The following is a 26,706-nucleotide window of genomic DNA, read 5'->3' as shown; positions in this document are numbered from 1 at the left end:
TGTGTGTGTTGAGCTGTCATGTGGGTAAAGATAACCTGACTTTGACTTGAGCAGAAGATGCCTTTCATCACATTTAAAACAGGGCACACAGAGACGCGCGCACATGCACAAACACCATGCTAAAATAATGAAAGCAGCTGGTAATGGAATTGCTGCATGCAAAAACAAAAGCCTGCTGCTGTTGAGTACTGCATCTGATTTGGAAACAGTTCAGTCTGTCAGCATTTCAGGGTGAGGAAGAAGGTAACTGGCACACACACAAATGGTAATACACACACATTTACTTACAAACACACTCACGTAATACGAAATTACAGCTTTCTTTACGATGATATTTTGTTGACGCATTCACGTATAAACACACACTGTAAACACATACACACTTGCGAATTTATGAACTGTACAATCTAAAACACCTACATACGAACTGTCATGTACAATAACTGATCAGTTCAGAGCTGGCTGAGACTTATGAGTTTTGGTGATTAAGTGGTCACTGTTGATGAGAGTATTATGAATGAATGTCAAGCATAATTATTTCTCATGCAACCTTGATATTCATTTAACAAGTGACACTGTGAGGTTATACAGGACACACACAACACACTCCTAATAACACATCCACTAACACAGAAAGACACCTACCAACACACACAACTTAAAACACATACACACAACCACATATGGGCAGGGTCATTTTGAGTTAGGTAGCTCATTTCCCAAAGTGCGTGTTGGGTGTGCTTTGTGGTGGAAGTCATTTACAGATTGAATAGCTTGATGTAATCTGGAGATGGTGAAGACAGCAGAGACCCCGAGCTGACACAGAGCAATAGGGCTAAGGCCAGTACAGAATGTACTGTGTATATGTGTGTGCGTGCCTTTGTATATGTATTTTTGTATATTTAAATGGGAGAGAGACCTATGATACAGTTGGAAGTGAGAGAGAATAATGTCTAACATTATAGTGTATCTTTTTTCAGTCCTTCTTTTGTAGATTTTGTAGATCGTGACCACAGAATCACAACTTAAAACAAACACTTTCAAAAAAAAGAAAATCAAATTTAATAAAACATAACCAGGATACTGATTAAGAGAAACCTTATGTGTTATGGTTTACAGTAGCCTCTTCTCCATGTAGCAGATTGAAATGTAGAAAGCAATTGACAAAAAATGAATGAAAAAAGAATCAAGATGCTCAGAATCCTTCTTTTAGTTTTCAAGGTCAATTGGTAACCAGGAAGCCCCATGTCTGTCTGTCCAATTAGCAACAACCAGGAAGGAACGCTTTCCTTCTTGCACCTGTGACCCCTAAAGCTGTGCTGCTGCATAGATGACAGGGGTGGTTCTGAAATGATGACAGGCATTAGCATTTTTCTCCAGTTAGCATTAGTGTAGGTCTGTGAGTGCATGGGTGTGTGCGTCTGTCTGTATTGGCATGCATGCCATATTGTTTCAGTGGCTTTCATGGATAGGCCTTGATGTGAGATTAGCCAGTGGTGGAATTTAACTCTAGTCCCTCCTTCAAAATGGCTGACAGGAAGGAAGCATCCTCAGACAGGGGAAGAGCCCCTCCCATTTCTGAAGGGGACCTTGAGTTGAATGTTTTTCTTTCTCATTAAATCCAAAAAGGGAAAGACGGAAGAACCGGCGTGACATTGCTTTGTCTTTTCCACGCTGTCAAACATAGGGTAACTGAAGAGATTCTCAATGACGCTGACTATTTCTTTGAAACATAAACACTATAAATTCTAAAAGCACATTCTATGATTCTGACACCTTCTATCAGCTGAATGTATTAAGAGATATTGTAATTCAGGATCAGTAACACCATGCCTGATTTGGATAATAACTGTGTGCTGCGGGCCATATTTCAGAGCTCCTGTCCTCTCATAACAGAGCCACAAGATTTTGGTGAAACTCTGAGGAGCCAGTTTAAAAAAACGTTGCCCTTACCTGAAGTGTTGCTGGTCCCAAGACCTTAATCCTTGGTGGACTGAGGCCAGCGGGTCGAGAAGGTCTGGTGGTAATACTGACCCAGGGCCCTGTAACAACAAACATTTTTTGTGCAATTTAAAAGCTGCAGCACTAGTCCCTTCTTGGGCAGACTGAATTTACTTTTACTCAAGCTTGTTATCAAAACCTTACCTGTGGTGTTGCCCGCTTGATTATGGAGCACAAGTCGATACTGGTAAGTAGTCCAGGGACTGAGAGCTGATGAAGAGTCCAGGAAAGAAAGAGGCGAAGGATCAGGCAGAAGATGACCCACTGTGGAGACTTGTTTGGTCCCAGCAACTCTGCGCTCAATCACCCACCTAGAGCCAGAACAAGATACATTTGAAAAATAATGCATATTGTATTTTTGCAAAGAGTTTATAAGTGTTTCAGAGTTTATGTCATTTTGTCTTACCGTTCTAATGGTCCATTACTCTGCTCTGCTGTACCCCACGACAAGAGGACAGATGTGGGTGTATCTGAGTAAAGATGAGGTGCAGGAACCCCTTCAGGCGGAGCTGGGAGGGTGCGAATATGCTGAGACCTCTCAGACACTGAACAACCTGCATTAGTGCACGCTTCCACCTTGACATTGGAAAGCAAATTTTAAAACATCATAACGTGTTATGACTACAAGGTTATCAGTGTAAGACCAAGAATTTTAATCTGTAAATCTGGCACTTTTAACTGCTAAGCTAGCATATTTATTACATGCAAAACACCATAAAGCAGTTTATTAACTAAAATGTAGTACCTGGAAGCTGTAAGCTTGGTAGGGAAGTAGACTGAGGAAGGTGTAATTGGTGGTATTCCCTAGAACAGTGACTGAAAGAGGTGTTGATCTTGAAGCTGCACTAGAAGGGGCACTATGGAATGGACCATCTTCTATAAAATGTTCAGTATTAAAGTTTACTGCACTATACTGTGGTGTTGACACCGAGAGGATGGCAGATACACTGGTGATATCAGGTTCAGTGGGGTGGAATGAGAAGGTACTGGTGCCTTCGCTCACATCAACAACATGAGTGGATTCATTCTGGTTATCTGCAATGCCAGGTTTCAAGATGGCGATGTGGCTCGAGTCTTGGTGGGTGGTTAGACTGGATGATGGTCTGGGGTTATGACCTGAGTTTAGATATGCACCCTTTGTACTGGGAAGCAGACTTGGGTTAGGAGTCCACCTGATGCTGGAGAATGAACTGGGTTTATAGTGTAAAGAAGTGACAGAGGTGGGGTAAAGATAAAGGGTATAATTTGTGATAATTCCATTTGGTTGTGTGGGAGGAACCCAGGTAATTGATACACTACGAGGTTGAAGCCCTGATACAGTTGGGGTGTCTACTGGTCCTGGACCTGCAGAAAGAGGAAAAATAATGATAATAAGAGATGGAGTGGAAAAGAAAAGACAAGAAACCTTTTAAAAGACTGTAAAAAAGCAAGGAGGGGGGATTTCAAAAGAATTATTTGACTAGTAACATCAAGAATGACATCAGAAGGACAAAGAGTGATTTTGCCATCCCTATCCAAGGGATTAACATGAAAATTCTCTTTCTCTCTCAATTTCCTCCCAAGAGCAAACTAAGGTTGTATTTATAGATTTTGTGGTACTTATGATTGAATAAATTTGATTCTGCATCTTTCAGTAGTGAGATATTTAGGCTAGACTGGACTGCAAGGAACATTCTAGCTTAACAATGAGCAATAAATGTTGTAAAAAGATAAATTTGATTAATTATACTGACCATCATGGATGAAGCAATAGAATCTTAGAACGGCAAGGGGTAAAGACTTGAGCAACTTTTACACAGACTGCTTTGTAATGATCAGAACTGGATTCTAGCATTTCTGAAATGACAAAACTTGCAGGGGAATCCCCTATCTATCCATCCATCCATCCATCCATCCATCCATCCATCCATCTAATTAAGAAAATCTTGCAGTATTCACCAAACATAAGGTCAGGAGAACCAAACTGAGTGATAGAGACAGGACAGGACAGGAAATTTATGTCCACTGTCATTCTCATTAAGTGTGAGTGCCACCAAGACCCCAAATCATCATATTCAAAATATCCAGGTAGCTGTTCACATCAGTAGACTAATGGCAAACACGGATCACATCACATGAACCTATACAAGATGTACAGAAGATATTCAGAGTGACACTTCACTTTATGGTAGCTCATTTGAAGGAAATGCCCCCTCCCCCCTCCTTACTGGGCATTTATATCCCACTGTACTGCCCTATAATGGACACACAAAGGTGCATGTCCATATACATAGACATGTCCTTCTTAACGCACACACTCACATGCCCACACCCACTGCGATGCAGTATAGCAGTAATGGTGCTGTGTGAAGGGCAAGCAGATCAAGGTGACTGAGCGGACTGAGGGAGCGTGCTGCGTCGCTAAGTGCTACCGCTAACCGCTAACGGCTTTCCCAGATGGCGGTGTGTATGTTTGTGTGTAAGGGAGAGACAGAGAGGGAGAGTGAATGAAGATGAGAGGCTAAGAGTATGCAGGCATGACTGTATGAGAGATAAAGTGTGCAAGCATGTATATGTGTATGTCAGCATGCATGTAGTCATGTAGATAACAGCTGTATAAGTACAGTATGTGCACACTAACTGAGAGGCCTTGCTTCCCACAGAGTTAAATGCAAGCTAACATCTAGTAACTGGACTGGGATGTCCTATTTCTTACTAAAGTTCAAAAGATTTTGAATGTCTTTTAGGCAAATCTTAAAGTTGACCAATTATGATTTTAGTGTGCTTATTATTCAGGTGAACGTATGCACAAATACTATCTGTGAGGCAAAAGCTCACACACCAGACTGCTCTAAAGTCTTGCTCTTGGACTGTTTTTTTCTACTCTTGGCTCTGTATGATGCCAGTGAAAGGGGATATCCTTAACACGGCCATATCCGACATATAGCTGTAGCTGTTAGCCAGCAGCCCCACCCACCTGCCGTTCAAACCTCCTGTGAGAAGGAGCCTATTGAAAGTAATAGACTCCTGGAACTAAAACATCTTGTTTCAGACAGTGGATAAACTGAAGGTCTGCACCATGGCCCAGCGCAAGATAAATAAGGATGATTTTGAACTTTTAATCACTCAAAGCTACTCCACGAATAAAAATATGGGAAGTAAGATTAGAGATACCCTCTACCACGTTTCATACCTTGCTTGCATTTGACTTCATTTTTGTTTCTCGTGTATTAAATAGTCTGACAGTAATCTCTTTTGTACATGAACAAATCAAGTACTATTTAGCATTACATTTTGACGTGGTTGCTACTATTACAAGGTGTAGGAAGCAGGTGAAGCGTTTTCAGGAGTTCAACAATTTCTTAAAATGTTTTTGATAGTGAATTTGGACCTTGTGAGTTTCACAACTTCGCAATATCATTACACACGAAATTTTATAATGCATATTACGGATTTACTTGTTAGTTATTAACAACTATAGTGCTATCTCACCTGCTCATTGCTTAGGTTTGTTTCCGCTCACACTACCTCATGTTTTGGAATGAGAATAAATGACTTAAAATCTTGAACACACACAAACAAGTTAGACAAAGGCCCATCACAAGTAAAAACATAGCTGCACTGAGATGGCAAATCTCTCCCTCTCTCACTCACACACACACACACACACACACACACACACACACACACACACACACACACACACACACACTCTATCGCCCACACAAATAAACAACAGCATAAAAACAGTGATGTAAAGCTTGGGTGATTTTTACAGATCACAAATGCTCCCTCCCTCAGTCTGTGTCCCGTTTCCTTCTTCTCTCTTCCTTTCACTGACCGTTCTCCCTCCCTCTCCCTCTTCTCTACCACCGCTCCCATTTTCTCTTCATTCTCGACCCCCCACTCATGCCTTGTGTCTAGGTCTCTCTCTTTTTCTCTTGCTTCTTCTCTCTCTCTGGTCCCCCTGCTAAATAAACAATGCAGGGAGTTGACCTTTTGGGTTAACAGGTTTTTATGCTAGCTCTACTCAGCACTCACACTGATTCAATTACCACCAAAGGTCCAGTGAACCCCACGAATAACCAAGAGCCCGTCTCTCTGTCTGCCTACGCGTATGCATGTGTGCCTTGCTGCATGCTTGCATTGTCTTTGCGGAGGGTTGGGATGTAAACCTACCTGTTTGTTGAATGTCTAATTAGACAATCTGTATCTTTCTGTCTTTTTAAATATAATGTTGCCCTCTTTTTTTATCCTTAAGATGTCTGTTTAAAAAACTGACACTTAAAAACATGGACTGAATATGCACCTAAAGGTAAAAAAATAGAAATTCCTAAACTGCAAATAATCTCGCCACAAAACACAATCCAGTCACCTTGATTCAATCCCTATCAACTAACCAAAATAACCCCTGTTGTTACCCCCATTCCTCCCTCAATCCCTCTCTCCTCCCCTCCTCCATACCACCCTTTTCCCTCTAAGTGTTGAGTGTTATTTAGGCTTTACTGGCGCGTGTAAAATTCTGCAATTTGAAGGGCTGTTAAGTTTTTCAATTGAAATTTTCATTTAAGATGCATGTGATGCTTTTTTCCATTTTATTTTTTCTTTTTTACTGACGCTTTACAGCTCTCTGGACAGAAAGGGAACGAGCGTTGAGGGAATGCATACTTGCCTCTCTGGTTCCCTGACTCCTTATCCTTCATTCTCTCTCCCTCTCACCCTTCTGTCTTTCCATCTCTCATCCTACCCTTCCTCTAATCTCTTCATTCCCTATGCCCCCCACCCCTCCCCCCTCTCATACCTTTCTCCACACCTCCCACTATCACTCCTCCTCTCTCCAGTAAAACACAGTAGCAGAAGGCTAAAACAGGAGTGCAGGGCCGCCAAGCCTTAAATCACATTTATAAGGATTTGGTTAGCATAGTAATAACACAATCAACTGACAAGGGCTTGGAGAAAGGGAGGGAGGAGGGTGTGTGTATGCATGTCTACTTGTGGGTGTGTAGGTGATATGCTGCTTCTTGTGTATGTATGTGTGTTTCTGTGCAGCTAACGGTCAGTCCATGTATATTTAAGTGTGTACATTTGTGTGTATCCATGTGAAGAGATGAGGAAGGGTATTATTTTTAGTCTTGCGCAGGGTCCCATGCATGCTTGTGTTTGTGTGTGTGTGTTTGGGGGCATGTGTGTATGTGGGTGACTGGGCTTTTGAAGGTGAATCGAGGCTCCTAGGAGTCATAATGAGGACAAACGCTGAGCTTTACTGTTATCAAGATGCTTACGACATGGTGTCAAAACGTGACAAGAAATAAAGTATGCTGCATTTGATATCTTTACTTTTTCCACAGATTATTTAATGTCATTTCTGCCTTAGAATTCAATGAAGAGGCTATGAGAAGTAGGATAATACATGACCAAGGTCACAAGCTTGATTTGTACTCATAACATCACTAGTATATGAGATGCACATTAGCCTTTAAGTTACTAAAAGCATCATGATACTTTTAACTTATCAGTCATTTGTGATTTTCCACATTTTTCAGATCCTGGGAGTGATTAATTTATTTCAGGTAACCTTCTAGTATATCCTCATAATTCATACAGAGAGTAGGCAAACTGAAAAGCAACATTTGGCTTTTCAAACTGTAAAGTGAAACTATGTTGGCAAGTTATTCAAATCGGTGAGAAATCATTCAGTATAGAAATTCTGTTACATAAGCATTCCTACTGTTTGTGACACCATATGTAAAAGAAAGCCAATCAAAAAGCATATCTAAATACAAGTTCAGGTGGTGAACATGTATTTATTCATTGGTTATCTTTTGATATGTAAAATTTAAAGCAGGATTGTGCTAACATTGTTTCAGAATTTCTTGGAAATGCAAACTGACCAAAATACAGGAGAATTAAGGTAGGATAATATTTTATTAATGTAGCCGCTGAATAATTAAGTAACATGATTTTTTGCTTTCTGTCATTTACCCTAACCTTACTCCTGTTGTGGTTCCTGCTTTACACTTCTTATTTCACTTTTTGATCACACTTACCTTTGTAAAAAAAAAAAAAAAAATGTTTTTAGGCCCTGGGACCATTTTTGTACATTTTAGTTTTTCAGTTACAAGCCATTTGCACTGTGTTGAATGGAATATAGCCAAATTCTCTAAAAAAAAGTTTGGCATAATTTCATTTCAAAATTCAAGTCTGACTTCCTTAAATTAGCTTCAGTGGCTAAGCTAACAATACACATCCTCTTAGAGCCCTGGGGACCATTTTTGGCCCATTGACTTCCATTATAAACGCTATTTTTCACTGCAGAATTATTACCGTTAATGTCTTGGTGATTACTTATGTCTCCGTCTCGTTTTGGTCTATGAGCCTTAGAGTTGTAATTTTTTTATTTGTCCACCGGGTGGCGCCCTTGCTCCACATTTGATCCCTGCTGGAAAACAGCGGGCTGCTTGGATAGACCTGCGGGAAACGAAGCCTCATTTCCGGCGTGCAGCAGCGGCTTCGCCCGCTGATCGGGCAGGACCATTTTTCGGTCCCTAGGACCGTTAGAGGGTGCTTTTTTTTTTTTTTTTTTTTTTTTTTAGTCAACAGGAAATGACGTATTTGTTGTCACGTGGTATCGGACGTGTGGGCTGGAAAAAGCAGTCCCCGGTGATCGTGCCCCGGTGATCGTCACGACTTACCCCGGCAACATGCACTTATTTCGGCCTAGAGGAGAAGCATTTGCCGCCTGGAGACCATTTTCTGGTCCTGAAAAAAATAAATAAAAGGCGATCGAAATGACTGTTGGTGCCAATCTTTAGTCCATCTAAAGGCCTAATTATAATAACAATTGAATATTACCTCAAATGTTTTTTTTGGAAAATATTCAAGTTTTATGTTTTTTGGGGCAAAAAAGCAGTGCGCTCATGTGACGAAACCGGGATATAAAGGGTTAAAATCCGCGAAATGTAATTAAAACTTGACATGAATATTTCAAGGAGAAGTAGGTCTAAAAGATTGGCTAATTTAAAGTGGAATAAAATATTAATATATAAATTTTTTATAGCACTTTTTTGGGCGTGGTCGATTAGGACCGATAGTGTGTGCATTTTATGAAATGCGCTCCTGCAAAAAAAATAAAAGGCGATCGAAATGACTGTTGGTGCCAATCTTTGCTCCATCTAAAGGCCTAATTATAATAACAAACAAATATTACTTCAAATGTTTTTTTTGGAAAATATTTAGTTTTTTGTTTTTTGGGGCTAAAAAAACAGGGCGCTCATGTAATAAAACTGGGATTTAAAGGGTTAAAACAATGAAAATATAATTAAAACTTTATATGAATATTTCAGGGAGAAGTAGTTTTAAAAGACTGACCAATTTAAAGTGGAAAAAAATATGAATATATAATCTTTTTATTGCACTTTTGGGGCGGGACCATTTTTGGTCCCCAGGGCTCTAAAGGGATGCATTTTTAAGGGTCAGCGAAGGGTTTAAAAACCTCTATTGTTGTTTAATGTTTTTGTTCACACATGTGCACTTTTCATTTCTAAGACTACTTGGTCAAGATCGTTTTATTCAAATGGCTCTTTAGTCATACTCTCACAATAACGCTCTATGACACACTCACACACAGACACCCACACACACATACACACACTCTTAGATCACTTAGCTGGTGTGAACATGGGAGTAGACAGAGGAAAGGGAGCTGTCCAACACAGCTAGAGTTTATGTTCACAGGAGCCGTCTGTCTGTTCTGCAGCAGCAGGAATTCATAGGGACCAAATTACATTAAAAAGATAGATATAAAACTTTAATGGAATGATAAAAAGGAAAGGAGGAAGCACGAGTCTCTCTCTCTTTCTCTGTTCTATCATTAGCCTTCTCCTTTCTTCACTCTTCCCCTCAGTTACTCATTTTACCTTCTTCTCTTTCTATTTTTCCTCTCTTTACTTTTTCACCCCTTTTTTATGCTATTTTTTCCTTGATCACCCTCAAAAAGTGAAACAATTCTGTAAAAAATGTAAAAAAAAGAGAAAGAAGGAGAAAGGAAAAGGAATTACAACAGAAGAAGAAAAAGACAGAAAAAAACCCAGAAATTAAGAAGTAAGAGAAAGAAGTAACAGTATATAAATGTGGATAAAGTGAGATCATATCCATAGTGTTAAAAATGGTTCGTGGCGACACACGCTATATTATATACAGTGTTCTGCCAAAGTGAAAAACTTACAAGGTTACAGCTCACACTTGCACATAGAGATCAGGTTAGAATGATCTCCTTCAAAAGGATAAACCCAAAGGACCACTCTATAAAGAATGACTGAGTGTGTTAAGATCAAATGTACAGTATATGTCACTTGAGCGACTGTGTGAATGTGTGTGTGACTTTCAGTGAATGTATATATGTCTGTCGCTGTGTTCAGATTTGAGATTTATGTCAGAATGAACGCTGCGTGTATGAATTCCACAAATGCAGGACAACAAATATAAAATTCAAACTATTAGCCTTACTATACGTTACATCACCAAATGAAATGCAAAAGGTTGTCATTTATTCTTGTATGAGAGAGAGACGAGATTAAGCAGAGAATGTAGCCCCTCTTTTCTTTCCCTGCTAGGATGATAAGAAGATGGTTTACGGTGACAAATTACACATCAGTGTAAGGGAAATCCAATCTGCCTGAATGTGGCTTGCTCCCATCATAGGTTTAAATCCCTTTTTTATTAAGAACTTTTACACCTATTCTGTATTCATTATTATGGTAAAACAATTTTAATGAATATTTTAAAAATGTACATTTTTACATTTAAAGGATGCAGAATTGAAAATTCATGTCAAATGTGACATTTATTTATTAATAATTACTTGAATCCAATATGACACCAAAAGTCGTGAACAGGAATAAATGCTTATAAATGGCTGGTATCATTAGTGCAAAGAGATTGCTCCATTACATACATGCTTATTGTCAAAATAAATACACAAATCTGTCTGATCTTTGTGGCAACTGGGTGCAGTTTAGGTAGCATCCCAAAGCCTTGTGTTGCATCTCTGCATGAAGTGTCGTAACTGAGCATCAGGAGGTCTGTTATCGATGAGAAGGCCAAGGACTTATGCATGTGCATGACACATACGTTCTCAGCGTGAGACAGAGAGACACTAAGAATGTTTTCATTCTTGCATTAATAGTCAAGACACAAACAGAAACACGAGTGCAACAAAAACAAGTGTAACAAAAGCCCTGTGTGTGTGTGAGTGCATGTGAGTGTGTGTTTGCTAGAGGGAATTCAATTCTGCATAGCAATGAGAAAAGCGCAGGGCCATAATTTAATGCATCCTAAATGGCTGCAGTTGTGTGTGTATGAATAGGTGTGTGCGTGCATGGTATGTCATGGTATATGTGTAACTGCACTTGTCTTCGTGTCACTGCGTATGTATACGTACACTACACATACATGTTTTGTACACATTTGTGTTTGTGTGCGTATCAATGTATGCAAATCTCACCTGCTTAATGATAATGTATGTGATAATAGCGTGGTACTAATTAATTTATAACTTTGCACTGAGGAGGCTGTTCCAGTGGCTAATATGATTCTATTACAGCAATTAGCCCACAATGACACTGGCTAGGTCACTCACACACAGACACACACCTTACAGTATGTGAAACTCCCCATGTCTGTGTGTTTCACCCAGCGCTGTTTGAGCCCGTGTTTTCACCACCTTCTGCAGCTTTAGTTGTTCTCTCTCCCTCTCATTTCATACCTCCACTGAAAAAACATTTATACTTTTATAAAATAAACCTTGGAGGGAGTCGCAAAAAAGAGAACTAAGCCGAAGCCACATGTTTATTGTCTAATGAGTCTATTGCTTAGATGATCATCTAATGATCTGTCAGACTCCTTGAGTTTAACTTTAACACAGCAAAACAGGTGGACCGCAGAAGCCTATCACTGCCAACCACTTCGCAGTCAGTCGCACAACTTGGAAGGACTTGACACAAGATACACCTTGAAATACAACAAAACAATACCAGAAACCAGTACCAATAGGTAACCTACAAAAAAGCAGTACAGCAGTTTCACTGACCCGTAACACGTTTATTTAAAGAAATTATTACTGTTTTCATGGTTATTTATTGGAAACATTTATTTATTTATTTTAATTATATTTGCATAGTTTATGCGCATTGAAGCTGTCTGTACAAATCTATGTAAAATGTTTTGGGCACTAGTGTGTGTGAGTATGTCCACTTACTGTCCTCTGCAGTGCGAAGGGTTGTCCAGAGGCTTGCCGTCTTCCCGTGTGTATGCGAGACCACCACTCTAAACAGGTAAGGCGTGTATGGTGATAAGCCCTCTAAGTAATAGGAAAAGGTGTCTGTTGCATTTTCCAAAAGCCTAGAAGTGGATGGACACAAGCACAAATTCATTCATGGACATGTATTTGGGTCTGTGATGTGCTCTGTTACCTGGTGGTCACAGAGTGACAGCAGATTTAAATATGCTGATCTTGCACTTTGCATGCTCTTGTGTTTTAGTGGACACAAATCTGATGTTACAAAACTTCATTTTCAGATTTTCTGATGAAGAAACCAATCTGGAAAATTTCCTGAATTACCATTTTTTTTTAAATAAAAACATATGCAACACCATACTTTCTACCTTAGACCAAATGTTACTCTTTAATGCTTCATCAGAGAGATTCAGCACCGGACAGCTTCTTACGTTCCTTAGGTTAATCATGTCAACATTGTACGTAGTTATTAAATCCCTTTTAGCGTACACTTAAGGCCAGAGAGATGTGCATGTGAGAAGTGAAAAAAAAAAGGATCTGAATAGTCACAAAGTATGTAATTCATACTTCAGTGGGAAAAGTTACCAGTGTCAAAGCAAAAGGTTTCTGAAAAAAACAATTTCATTATACTTAAAAAAAATGGTTTGTTTCTTAAATAGATTCCAAAGTGTAAATTCAAATATATTTTAAGTAAAACATTATAATAATGCCCAAATTTCATAGGGTTCCTAAACACTGGCTGCCTATGCATTATGTACAGTTTTTTCCATAGCCTTTTATCTTATTCCCATGCCTTACCTGGCCCATCATATAATCATACAAAGGAATCTAGGACAAAGTAAAAGAATATTGTCATAAATGAGCGACCGTTGACCATTTAGCTTCAGATGGATAGAAGGGATGAATGAATGAATAAATCAGAGAACAATGAGATTTCCATAGCAGAGGAGGAGGAGGGCATGGCTGTCTGATATATAATACATGTAGCTAGTCATTTATTTATTACCACAGAATGAGAGCCTCCTCTTCTTGGATTAAATTGCAATTTGTTGTCAGGAAGCATGTAATGAATACATATCAGATGCACACCCTCTCTCCCTCTTTTTATTCTATCACACTTTCTTTGCCCGTGTCTCCCTCTCTCTTCCATGTCTTTGGTTTTTTTTGTCTTTCTGACTCTACATCCTGTCATTCCCTCTCTGGATTTCTGATGTTATGTCCTACTGAAGTGACATATTCACAGTTGTGCTGTATAATGTGCTCCTTTATATGTGCATGTGTAGGCTATGTGCACATGCACATTTTCTGATATTTAGAGTATGTAATATGTGTACTTTGTTGTGTGTGTGTCCAGTTACTTTATTGCTACTCTTCTCAGAAAACTTTTATGCATTGTGGAAAACGGTTTGCAAACTTGTCCATCTGCTTTGACTCTGCATTTTATGGTGTCTCTCACCTTATGATAGGCCTCTGTGGGGATGTCCTCATTTGCAGACTGTAGTAGAGTGGGCCTGGTGCATTAGAGTTGACAGGGGCGGACCAGGACACGTTCAGACTGGCATTAGTTGCATGGGCTAGAGTTGGAGGTGACAATCCATCAGGGGCTAAGAAGGAAGAAAGTATGTTGAGAAGAAGACAAGAAGAAGGAGCAGGGGAGTACAAAAATATGGAGGAAGTCAGTCGGTGAAATGAAAAGATTAGACATTTAGAGAGTAAGAAAAAAACCCAAAAAAAACATAAAAAGGTATGTCCATTTCATCTAACTGATCAACTTCACTGTAACGCAATGACACCTCTCACAGTGTGGAGTATAAAAAGCACAACCAGATATACTCATCACTCTCACATTCATACAAATACACACACTGCATTAAATCCACAAAGTCCACGTCTTCTTAGCTCAGTGTGACAGTAAAGTCTTAGTGTTGGAAAATCAGTAAACAAGCCAGAATCAATATGATAGCTGAACAGAAACACAGAACATTTGTGCAAAGACAGAATAAAATGAGATAAGCTGCAAACAACAAGTACATGATGGAAATCAGAGTGACTGCACTGTTGACTATGTGAAATAAGAGCAGGCCCTCCGATGTATAAAGTGACCCTTCAATCAAAAATTGTGCGATGTCCACTTCAACAAGACTGATTGCTGAAGACATCTTATTCTAAAGATGGCTGTTACAACTGCACACAGGCATACACGATGTGTGAGAAAAGCCTAAAATAACACTTTCAATGTGGATTCAGAATAATTTAGTGGTGGTCCATCAACATAACTCAACCCTCTAGTATACATTCATTATATTAATGCATACACAAAGCACATCGATTTTAAAAACATGACACAAAAGCCCTTTTTAAAAACAAAAAACAAAACAACTAAAGAATCACCATGTATGTGTGTCAGATGTGACTTGTCCATTTTTTTAAAGGCTTATTTGTGGCTATGTTTGCAATTGTGTCACTATCCTTATCCAGTTCTCGCTCACAAGATTTACTAAGTCCTTAGAGGAAAGGAAGCTTGGAAAACAGAAAACTAAGAAACAGAAAACAAAATATGAGTGTAACACAACAGATATCAGAGGATTACCTTAATTGGCTATTTAATACCAACTTTGGCCTTTATTTCTAATCAGTTTTTATCAACCTTATATATTCTGTACCACCAGTCTTAGTCGACCTCTCCTACAACTGTGCAAACAATCACCTGCACTTGACTTAATGACTGCTTCTCGTAGGCTGTCTGCTCTCCATTTCAAACCAGACCAAATTGGCTGCTCTTATTTTACCCGTGTTTATGAAAAAACACCTGAAAAAACACGTCTTCATTTTAGATCAACAGTAGTTGGGTAAAAGCCTGCTGAGTTTCAAGAGGCAGCATTATAAGCAAATTAGGATAGGTCAAGTGAACATCCTGTCACTCGAAAGGCACCACAATGCTATCAGAATGGAGTGAGCAGTCGATTAGTAGGAAAATACACGGAAAGCGCGGAAATGGAGATCCTGCTCTTTTACAGTCAAACAAGCATTTAACAAATTACTGAATTGATACGATACACCTGAACTTAGATTTAGATTAAAATGACCCTCTGATTTGCATTCAGAGATTCAGTGGATTTTTTAATGACCCAGTTCATTCCTTGTGTATTTAGCTAATTCATCAAAAGATGATTCCTGCTTCTCTGACATACACACGCACACACATATACGTACAGATATGCACACGCAAAACACACTGTTGGTGAGCCTGTGTCTCTCTCATGCTGTGTTAGTAGGTACAATATCAGAGGTGTCACTAATCGTTTTAAACTATGCACTTTTATGTTCACTTCTCTCTCTCTGCTCTCCTCCTCCTCAGCTCCTCTGTCTCTTGCTCTGCTATCTTCTCTCTGTTCTTTCATAGAACAAGGACGCATCAAGACAGTTTGCCTTATAGAAGTCTAAAGAGATGCCAGAGGCATAGAGGTAGAAAGAGAGGAAACGTCTGGTATTTAAAATTTATACTTTCTTATGCCTTTGTTTTGAACTTGAACAGGAGAACTTTCCTAAGTCTGTCTTTTGTTGTTGACTCACTAAGACATGGGTGTGGTATGTGCAAGGGTGTACATATTCAACCCTTTTGATAACATTAGCTAAAGTGGTAAAATGTGTGTCTATAGGTGTGTGTGTGTGTGTGTTTGTATGTGTGTGTGCATGTTACAATTATCTCCAGACTGCTCTGATCAGCTTTGACATTTATCAGTATGCACAATCAGTCTCTATTCTACACGATTACAATACAAACACACACACACACACACACACACACACACACACACACACACACACACACACACACACACACACACACACACACACACAGGCTGTGTAAATCAGAAATATGTTTTCACATCATTAAGTCAAGTCAATGATGTGTATGTCGACTCCAGTGAATAATTGTTTTTTTTTCCTTTGCAGAGCAAGCTATAAAAATAAACCTTTCCAGTTCACAAGAACAGCAATTAAAATCAAAGTAATCTTAAAAATATCGCCACAGTTCATGTTTTGTGTGTGGCGTGAGAAACAAATCTACTAGAACAGTCATTTAATTAAGACCTTAGAAAAATTTCAATACCACAGTCATTATCATCATTTTTTTTCTAAGGATTTTAATTTTAATTTGTTGTAGATCAACTGTGACTTAAATTAAAGGATTAAATAATTTCAAAATGCAAAAAAATGAGGAAAAAAACAAATAGCATTATTGAGAAAATAAATAATGTTTAATAATTTGGTAAAAATTGCAGGGATGTTGAAAGCAATGAGAAAACTGCACCTATGAGAATCTACCTTTGATAGTTTCAGCCTTTTTTAAATAGACAATGCAGACAGTGGGCATGAAAGCAGGGAGAGAGTAGGGACAATGATACTCAGTTAATGGTCTGAAGTGGACTCAAACTCAGGCAGTTCAAGTCTCTAAACCAGGGGTGGGGAATTCCAGGTCTCAAGGGCCGGTGTCCTGTAGGTTTTAGACTTGATCCAACACAGCTGATTTAAATGGCTGCATTTCCTCTTCAACATGTCTTAAAGTTCTCCAGAGGCTTGGTAATGAACTAATCATTTGATTCTTGTGTGTTGACCCAGGGTGATATCTAAAACCTGCAGGACACTGGCCCTTGAGGCCTGGAGTTCCCTCACCCCTACTCTGAACTATACCTCACCAGGCAGTAGCATTTCGCTATATGAGTTTCTTGCTCAAAGGAGTGACACAGTTCCTTGGTGCCCCTGCTAAACTTTGCTGATCTAGCATAGCAAGTTCAGGTTTTTGTGTAACCAGCTAAGAGCAGGTCAAGAACGATGTAAACTGAAGCAATGAAGAGCACCTGTTGGATAAACCTTTAGAGCCTTTCGATGGATGATCATGATATTTGAAACTGTGACACAGTGAAAAAATTATGCAGTTCTAGTAATGATCAAATTAATAATGATAAGAAAGTCTTTGGCGTGTGAGTACCTGCTGGCAGTGTAGTAACACTGAGTGGCAGGCTCTCAATACAACCCTGTGTATTACAGCCTCTGATCCAGAAGCTGTAGCTAGTGTAAGGCTGCAGGTCTGTCACAGACAACCAGACGCCTGCTGCTGTACCTCCATCCAATGCACCATCACCATCTAAGAGACAGAGAAAGAAAGACATGTAAGGTCTTAGGCCAAGCAATGTATAGCTAAAGATAATGAAAAACAGTGAATGTTTTTTATTAGTGTTACCACTCTAAAGACAGAAAAGTGACTTGTAAGAGATGCATAAAAAAAGAAAGAAAAAGGAAAGAGGAACGAGAGAGAGGTCGTGAGAGAGAAAACCCCCCCACTGAGATTAACTTGAGAGTAATCGAAAGAGAGAGGTCTCCATATTGAGGTTATGCAAGGATAGTCAAAGAAAAGGGATCAGAAAATCATAGTAAGCAAGCCTATCCAATATATTTATACAGACACACCCACACACACGTAATTCTGTGTGGATTGATGAAGGCCGTTTGTATCAAAGAAACAGGAGGTTATGGGCAACTAGAGCGAAACACTGTCTCTCTTTTCCTTCCACACTGCTTCTATCCTTCTCTCCACTCATCTGTTGGGTTCTCTGTGAGGCATAGATCAAAGTGCCTGACAGTGAGTGTGTATGACAGGGAGAGACTTTGTGAATATGCGTAACTGAAAAAATGAGAATATGCGTGTTCTCTTTTCTCGCCATGTCCAGTCTATCTGTTGCTTTTGTTGTCTCCCCGTGGTATTGCTGCTCCTCATATCTTACATTGTTTTTACTGTCTTTTCTAATCCATCTATGGAAATATGAGCTTCTCATCTCCCTTTTTTCTTTATACTATTATTGAATTGCAACTTGACTTTGTTCCTCCTCCTATCTTCATACCACTTTTATAGTCTATACTCCCATGTCATTTCCTCAAATCATTGACACAGTATCAAAAAGAAACAACAACTTGTCATTTCTATGCTACTGTATACTGATTACTTCTTGATTACTTCCCCATTACATGGCTGACTTTCAGTGCAAGCTGACTTTGTGAGTGAGAAGTGTGATTGTGTATTCCAATTTGCATTTGTACTGACATGTCCATTTCTATCTTGATAAAAAGGCTTTACGTCTTTGTAAAGCCTTTTTGACCCTACCCCACCCCTCCAAAAACAGTGCGGATATGTCTACACAATAGGCAGAGTCTCAAGCAAAACAGATATGTTACTATCTATATGTTACTTTTTACCCCGGTAGGAATGACTGTGTATTATTAACATATCCATATCTTTATTCAGAAAATGAGGCTTTCACATTTTACAACTTCCACAGTTGTGATGTGAATGTTTTACAGATAAAGTTGGGTTTGTTGCCTGGCAAATACTATATGAGACCTGTGCATGTGTAAAGATAAAGATGTAGCTTTTCGCTGTTACCTTTGCTTTTGTAGTATATTGTGTAGCTAAGGTTCCCATTCGCTCTAGGAGGGGCTGTCCAATGTGCTCTGAGAGATCTTGAACTCTGATTGGCCAGCTCCAACAGTATAGGACCTTCTGGGGCCATCTCTAATGTACGCACATCCACCTTAGAAGAACACAGATATCAAAATGCATAGAAGAATACAGATATGTAGCATTTTTATCATAGCTCCACTAACACTCATTCATCCAACAGCTATTGGAGAAATACAAAAAACTGAAAATAATGCCTCTCTCAGTCTGATACAACCTGTCTGAAATGTTAAAACTAAGCATTTTCAGATGAAACCACTCTACACAAGTGGCCGGCATTATCTCTGCCACCATTTTTCCGTCCTCTTTCATCATTACAGTCTTCTTCTGTCTCATTTCTTCCTGTCTGACTCTCCTCTGCTGCCTTCGATTCCCTTCCACCTCATCTCTCACTTTGCTCTGGCCATTTACTCTGTCCTCATCATTTACTCTTTTTGCCTGAAATTCCCTTCTTCTCCGACTCCTTTTCTCCTTTTCCTGCCCATCCTATCACCTCTTCCTCTTCTCCACTTCATCCTGTTTCACCCTCCTTCACCTGCCCACCCTCCTCTTCTCTTTTTCTGCTAGGTCAGCAGTTCTCCAGGTGTTTGACTAAACATGGCATCTGTATTGGAAAAGTGCCCCAAAATATGGCCTGTTGTCAGAGGCGTCGTTGAAAATGAAGTGGCATTTCCTACCAAATGTCACCGTGGCCACACCAACCCTCGTTATTGAGCCGAGAGAATCGATCACCTTTATGACTCCCAATGACACACACGTACACACAGACACACGTGTGTGCAGGCATTGCCACATATGATTTTGTGCATTAGTTAAAGCGCTAATGAAACTCATGAAAATAATTCATGCATAATTTTATAAAACTTTTGCTACGCTAAATTTGACGGGTGTATTTGACAAAAATGTAATGTTGTGTTTTGTGTTTCATACTTTTGGTAGAAACTAGAATTCATGTTGAAAAATACTCTGCTGTTTCATGTCATGGTCCCTGTTGTACTCACCAGTTTTTAGTTGTTTCTTGTTTTATTTTCTGCTTGTGCCTTCTGTGTTCAACTGTCTCTATCATCTTAATTAGTATTCATATTTCAGTGTTTCAGCGATAGTTGTTGGAGGTTTTACTTTAAAGTTCAGTTTTCTCATGTTTCTAGCTGTGGTTACTTCCTGCTTTTGTTTCTGCTTCTTACCCACATAATTTAATTAATTCCACCTCTCATCACCAATCTCCCCTGTGTGTCAATAACAGTCCCGTTGTTCCCTTTTTCTTTGTCAGATCATTAGATCCGGTCAGTTTTGCCTACTTCCATACCCTGGATATAAATCTTTCTCAAGTATCTCTTAAAAATAAGTTCAAAAGCCAATATTCGGTCAGTAACACCAACAACACAATTATTTATAAGGCATTACTATATGACAAAGCATCTTACAGTTTGTTATACTATATGCTATAACACTGACTGACCATCGGTCCCTTGCCACAGCCTCGTGCTGTGCAGGCCTGCAGCCTGAGTACATGCCGGCTCCAAGGAGAGAGTCCCTCCACCAAGAAGAACCTCTGGGAGGATCTGGTGTTTAAAATGAGAACTCCATCCAGCCAGAGACCGTAGCTAGTTATAATACCTGGGAAAAGAACACATCTGATTAGAACATGACAGAATAAAAATTTAAATAACAGGGAAAAAATACCCCAGGCAACAATAGAACTGACATTTCTTAACAATCCTTAGTATTTATTACAATAAAAGAAGTCTATTGAACATGGAATTCCCGCTCCTTGTCACATTCTGCTCACATCCCCTGCCCTGAATAACCTCTGACCAAGAGCAACGATTTAGACAGTGATGTTAAGTATCACAACTAATCATAACCATTACAAGCTTTCATCGAGATCATTTCCTGTAGGTTTTCAGAAGATAGTTATACTGAGATAGTTTTACACTCTGTTTGGATTGGTCACTCATATGCAATAATACTGCATCCATAGTGTGAGGCATTACAATCATAAAGAGAGCTTTACTATGACGGGATGCAGTCTGGGTCACTGGATTACAATGCAAATGAAAACTGACTTAGGGGCTGCAGACCTGCCAGTCAGGTAGAGTGATCCAATGATAGAAACAGCACTGAAATGACAAATGTAACCATGAGTGTTAGGAGGATAAAAGCCCTAAGAAGGACAGTTGTACTACGATGAACGGGCGCACACACACACACACACACAAATAAGGGTGCAAATAGGTGTGCACACTCTAACCTGCACACGGACAAACTGCACATATGTAGTTTGTACACACGTATCCATACCCACACACACCAGCACAATCATTACATTACATTACATCCACCTAATAAAAAAATGAAACAGTAAGGTGCCAAATGTGCTTTTCCTTAATAAAAATGCATACAGGGGGCTCAAAAGATCAGCGCTAAGAACTAAGAGTCTATTCTGCTTTAATCATGTGTGGGTTTTATTATTGCTCAATAGAGATATACACACCTATCAGGAAAACGAAGACACGAAAAAACCCACAGACACAAGCTACATCTGGGGAGCTCTTAATGTGGCCAATCACATACGTGTGAGAGCGTGTGCATATGTGCGCGGACATCTGTATGTGCTTGTGTGTGTGAATAAGCCCATATCAGTATAGGCTGTAATAAAGACAGGTTGGGAAATGAAGCAGCGAATGCATAACAGGCTTATTTCCCCTCTTTGTCTGCGTGTTGCCCCGACCTAATCCCCGAGAGGATTATCCCCCACAAATCCCTGCGGAATTGGGGAGAAGGGGGGAGAAAGAGTGAGAGGAAGGAAGAGAGAAAGAGAAAATAACATAGGATCTAGGTCTTCTGGAACCCATCACCATCATCATCGTGGTTGTTGCCATCCATTTGTATAAAAAAAGGAGTTAGTGAGGAAAAACGTACTGATCTCTTCTTCTTTTCTGAGCAAAAATTAAAGCTTTTTAAGCACGAGATAATCGGGTAATCATGATTAAGTGTTTCCCTTGTTATAAATTTCTGTCATCAACTGAGAAAAGCTTTAAGTAATTTATCCAGGCTAATATGCTCACACATCACAGGGTTTATGGTGCAAAATGCACTCATGTGGCATTAAGCGTAAAACACACACGATTCACATTCCACACACACACATTGTGGAATTACACATACTTTAACGAGCATGACAGTAACATTTGATAATATGTGGTAGTGTGTGTGGTATGTCAAGAGACTGTGAAATGGGAGGGGATCAAGGGGTTTTCTTCGCTTAATTAATTTGGTTTCATGAGATATACTATTTGTTGATATAGTCCTTGAGATTATCGATAAATACATAATTTTCAGTGCACCATGTCATACATAATGTTACTTAAACTTACTGTATTTTCACGGCTATTTAACTACTTACCTTTAAGAGTTGTATTAAAACACATGAGTTCATTTCAAAGCAAACATCTGCTGACTTGACCTATGTCGATTCAGAAATCAAGATAAACTGTTTAAAAAAGTGGGGCCAATCTCTTTTACAGTAACTACTAACGTATTTCATAATGCATTTCACGTCTTTGGGAGTATTTCTGTGCTTTTATCACAGACAGCGTTTTAGCTTATGCTGATTAATGTGTATTTTCATTGGAACACACAACAACAATTAGCAGGCCATGGACGATATCGGGAAAAAGTAAAAGAGATGCAACACAGCTGCATTAACAGTTCACAAGAGAGAATGCAGACGTTACTTCTTAACCTCTACAAACTGGGATGCCCCATGTTTCTTTTCTACCTACAGGTGAATTCTGCATTCTGTCCTTAGACTGAAGACATACATGCACTGATTTTTGATTTATAGGATGTGGGACGATGAAAACAGAATTAAATTCTGAAACATTTAAAAAAAAAGAAAGAAATACAAATCCATATCTATTATTTCCCTTTCAGAAGATTATATCAGTCTTTTGCAAATTTTGATTACGAGAGAGAATCACACTAATAGAATACGGATCACTCGTTGCCTTCTCTAAATAAACCACACAGCTTATGTAGTTACGCTGCTCCTTTTTTGATCACTTTAACTCTTTAAATTCTGTTTTAAATAGACACCTTAGACTCTTAAAATACACTTTCCCCCCAGATTTTAACTGGGGACAGGTGAAGAAGACAAAGGTGAGAAGAGGAGAGAGTAGAGGAGTAGAGAAAACAGAGAGAAAGGCCATCACAGCGAGTCTACGCTCTTTCAGCCTGCAGTTCTCTCTTTAGTCAAAAGGGAGCACTTTTCATCCACTTAAAGGAGCTTGGTGAAGCGCTGTCCTCTCCCTCTCGGTCTCTATTAGTCTCGATCTCAAATTGTTTGTTCTCTCACCCTGTCTCTGTCTCTTTCTCTTTTCGTTATGAGTCCTTTGTGCTCTCTCTTTTTAGTTCCTCTTTCTGTTTCCCTCTTCTTCTTCTCTACTCCTGGAGACTCAACTGATTCCTCTCACTCACATGTAAATGATCTTCTGTTTCACGGTAACAGGAACAGCATCCTTGAAACACGGACAAACCTTTATATCTGTATTTATGTCATAGACACAGGGTTATGGTAAATAGCATCACCTTTTAATCAGTTCTTCAGGTCTATTAATATCACATGCTGTTATCATCATGACATTCTTCTTCTTCTTCCACTTCATTCAATGCTCATGTTATTCTTGATAACAATTTATTTTAAAAAAATCCATGGTTTTGTATTTTTGTGTAGGTGTGTACCCTCTCACCATTCGGAGTGTCAGGAGGAGTCCAGGTGACATTGAGCGCATTGGGGGACAAAGGAGTGACCAGTGGTGCAGGGACATTTTCAGGGGTGCTCTCTTCAGTCTGAGCCTGGCTTGGTGGACTTAAAGTACATCCACCTCCTGTACAAGCCTGCCATGCACACACATACACATGCACACACATAAACAATAACATAAGAATGAATATGATACAAACGAACAAATTGAAAGTCAAAATTAAGGCGCAATGGACTTACAGCTACTGTGATGGTGTAAAGAGTTCCAGGGGTTAGGTTGCGGAGCGTGTAGTCTTCAAAAACTTCAGAGCTGTTATAGGCTAGCACACGCTCTGCACTGTCATGAGACAGGAAGATCAAATAAAACTCCAAAACACCATTTATCTGAGAGGGATGTGACCACCTAGAAATGAAGAGAAAAATAAACATAAAATAAATTCGACCTTTCACTTTTCTGCTTTTCAAAAATCCTAGTGTGAAAACTTTACTGTAGCCCAGTGGGAAACACTTTTAATATGACTATACTTATAATTCAGCCAGTTCCCAGTTATTTCCTATTAATCATTTACTTATGTTTTTTTTCCCTATTTACCTAAAATCTAATATAGTTTAGGACTTTATACAACAGAAAAAAAAACCCTGTAGACTTAGTTGCATCACTTCTCTGCTTAACGTTTTTTTTTTCATCGTGTTGCAAAAACCTGGTACTTTAAATATATAGAAGTATTGGCTTTTGTTAACATTTGATCAAAACATTTTACATTTTGGTTTTTCACAAATTGATGCATGCTCAATCATCCAGGCAAGTAAATGTCCAAAACCTGATTCTGTTCGCTAAGAAAACGCTATGTCCAGATGAACAGAATCAACTTTTCGAGTTTTTCACAAATGAAACTAAACTGCAACCCTCATGAGGTTCAAGGACGTCTTGAATCGTCTTGACTGTCTGTTAGTATCTAATAATGCCTGTTTGTTTTTTTTAAATAAATAATAGTATTTGATTTGTAAACTCGTATAAATATATGTTTGGCATTTTTTAATGTTGATGGTCAGGATAGTAAGAGACAAGAAAGGAAGGAGAGAGTGGGGGTGATAGCACATGGGTAACATCCTGGGGAGACTTGAACCCAGGCCCCTGCAGTAAGGCTTTGTCGTATGGCTTGCCTGCTCGACCAGGTGAGCAATGCCAAACTTTATGAATACATTACCATTAAGTGCAGAGGTCTGCACAACGCTCGAATTAAAACATCAAGATAAAAATAAGACGCGAAAAAGGAGTGAAATGTGTGTCTGTGTCTGTGGCAGTCCCGACTGAAACAGACTGCTCTGAGTATCTGCATGTCAGTGTCTGCCTTCATCACCATGTTTCTTCTGTCAGCTGAAGTAAACACAGTGCAGTGGTAGGCTTCCTTACATGTGCACAGAGGCACGTACACACACGTACAGCACACTGCGCACACAGTTTCCTTCAACAGTCAGGCTGAGGTGTCTCCTTTTCTATATTTAGAACAAGAAGGTCATCCCCAGCAAAGAGGAGAAAAAAAGACCAGAAATGGCATTAGGAAATCAAGACATGTCAACTATCTAGCGCTGTTATAAAATGGGGGCCAATGTGAAAGAGCACGACTCAGGAAAATATATTTATATAATTACTGCTGTACTTTTGTTGGTTCTAAGTTTGAATACTAATGACTAAACAGATTTGATGTGTTTGGATTCTGCAACATAAATGAGATGTTCCATCTTTACAATGATTTTGTTCAGAAAAGATAAAATCTTATTTGCCAAAATGTTTTGGGTTTTTTTTGCAAACTCAAATATACTAAATTAAATCTGTTTTAAGCTGGCAGTGAAGTGTGTTCACTAACTATTACACATTTTATAAGTAAAAATCCCTCTGATAAGATATTTGATAACTAAGATTTTCTGAAGTATGAAGTAAAAAAAAAAAAAAGTCATAAAAAAGGAGCACTAAAATACACTTTATAAATTGTCCTGCAATTCTTACAAATCCCTGAAGGCAGTACAACCCACCTGGCATGGTCGCGAAGGGAGGCCATTTTAAAAAGTGATGGATTCCTTTCTTGGGTCCTCCCATTAAAAGCCATTTTTTGAATGACTGATGAGTGTGTGTTAGCACACAATTAGCCACTGTGGCTAATCTATCACATTTATTATAAGATTTATATGCTGTCGATTGGCAGCGTGATATATGTCCACTTTTGAAAAACTGAATCAAAGGGGAATTGTAATAATCTGTATAATAATTCACTATGGTAATTGTTTTAAAAGTGCGTTTTGAAAGTAGTGTGAAAAAGCCAGGTGCCCTCTCTGAATGTTAAATTTAAAAGCAAACATTTGAGATGATGAAGGTTTGAGTGTACTGTTAACCTGCCTTCTGCACTTTTGTTCTCTTGCATATTTCCTTTTGCTCTCTAAATTGTACAAGCAACACAACAACATAAACTACAGAGAATTTTAAAGTGGGATCGGACCTTTTTTGGGTCCTCAGAAGGACATCATTACATGTTTTTATGTATCGGCTCTTCCCATATCAGTACTCGTGTGTGTGACCACACTCATCTTTAAACATGCTCATTTTGAGCTTATCTGCATAAACTTTTTGGAACTTGTTGGCAATATTTTTTTTGCCAAAAGTCTTTCTGGTACTTCATGCTACAGTAGGTGTTTCAAATGCATCAAAACACGCACAGACACATATGCACACACACACGCACACACGACAGAAAATGATTCCAGTCACAATCTATGCATCAATGAATTCACTTCAGATTGTTTCAGAATGTTTTATCAGGTTCTTTTAATTTGTGACCATGTGCATATCTGACAGTATAGGTATTCATATGATCCTATGTCTGCTTGGTTGTGTATGAATGTGTATGAGTCAGGCAGTGTTTGGTGAGGGCAGGATATAAATCTGCTGATACTGTTTTGTTTGCCTCCAGCAGCCTTCTTCAACCTTTCTCACAGTCTCTCACCCTTCTCTTCACCTATCCCATTTTCTTTAAGAGATTTTTTCTCTGTGTTTTTTTTAAACAACAAAAAAAAAAATTATTTCATTCTCTTTACTATTTCTTTACATTTTTTCCTAGCTATCTTACTTTTCTCACAGACACAATAGAGTAATAT

At 39.0% G+C, this 26,706-nt stretch overlaps 1 protein-coding gene across 5 annotated transcripts in view; it reads right to left on the bottom strand.

The window, feature by feature from the left end:
• Positions 1-26,706, bottom strand: part of ush2a (Usher syndrome 2A (autosomal recessive, mild)) — a 223,245-nt gene that overhangs the window by 83,609 nt on the left and 112,930 nt on the right. For all 5 annotated transcript variants that reach the window (XM_082534720.1, XM_082534721.1, XM_082534722.1 and 2 more), the window contains 11 exons: positions 23,797-23,959; positions 23,543-23,690; positions 20,251-20,408; positions 18,717-18,864; positions 17,268-17,423; positions 13,731-13,878; positions 12,236-12,378; positions 2,747-3,345; positions 2,408-2,577; positions 2,146-2,312; positions 1,954-2,042 (listed from right to left, as the gene is read on the bottom strand). In XM_082534720.1, coding sequence (XP_082390846.1) covers positions 1,954-2,042; positions 2,146-2,312; positions 2,408-2,577; positions 2,747-3,345; positions 12,236-12,378; positions 13,731-13,878; positions 17,268-17,423; positions 18,717-18,864; positions 20,251-20,408; positions 23,543-23,690; positions 23,797-23,959 — 2,089 coding nt within the window. The remainder of the gene's footprint in view (positions 1-1,953; positions 2,043-2,145; positions 2,313-2,407; positions 2,578-2,746; positions 3,346-12,235; positions 12,379-13,730; positions 13,879-17,267; positions 17,424-18,716; positions 18,865-20,250; positions 20,409-23,542; positions 23,691-23,796; positions 23,960-26,706) is intronic.

This window comes from Aulonocara stuartgranti (genome assembly GCF_965226115.1).
Source record: "Aulonocara stuartgranti genome assembly, chromosome: 1".
In the NCBI taxonomy this organism is placed as follows: Eukaryota; Metazoa; Chordata; class Actinopteri; order Cichliformes; family Cichlidae; genus Aulonocara; species Aulonocara stuartgranti.
The sequence above is the reverse complement of the archived record's forward strand: the minus strand, read 5'-3'. Positions and strand labels throughout refer to the sequence as shown.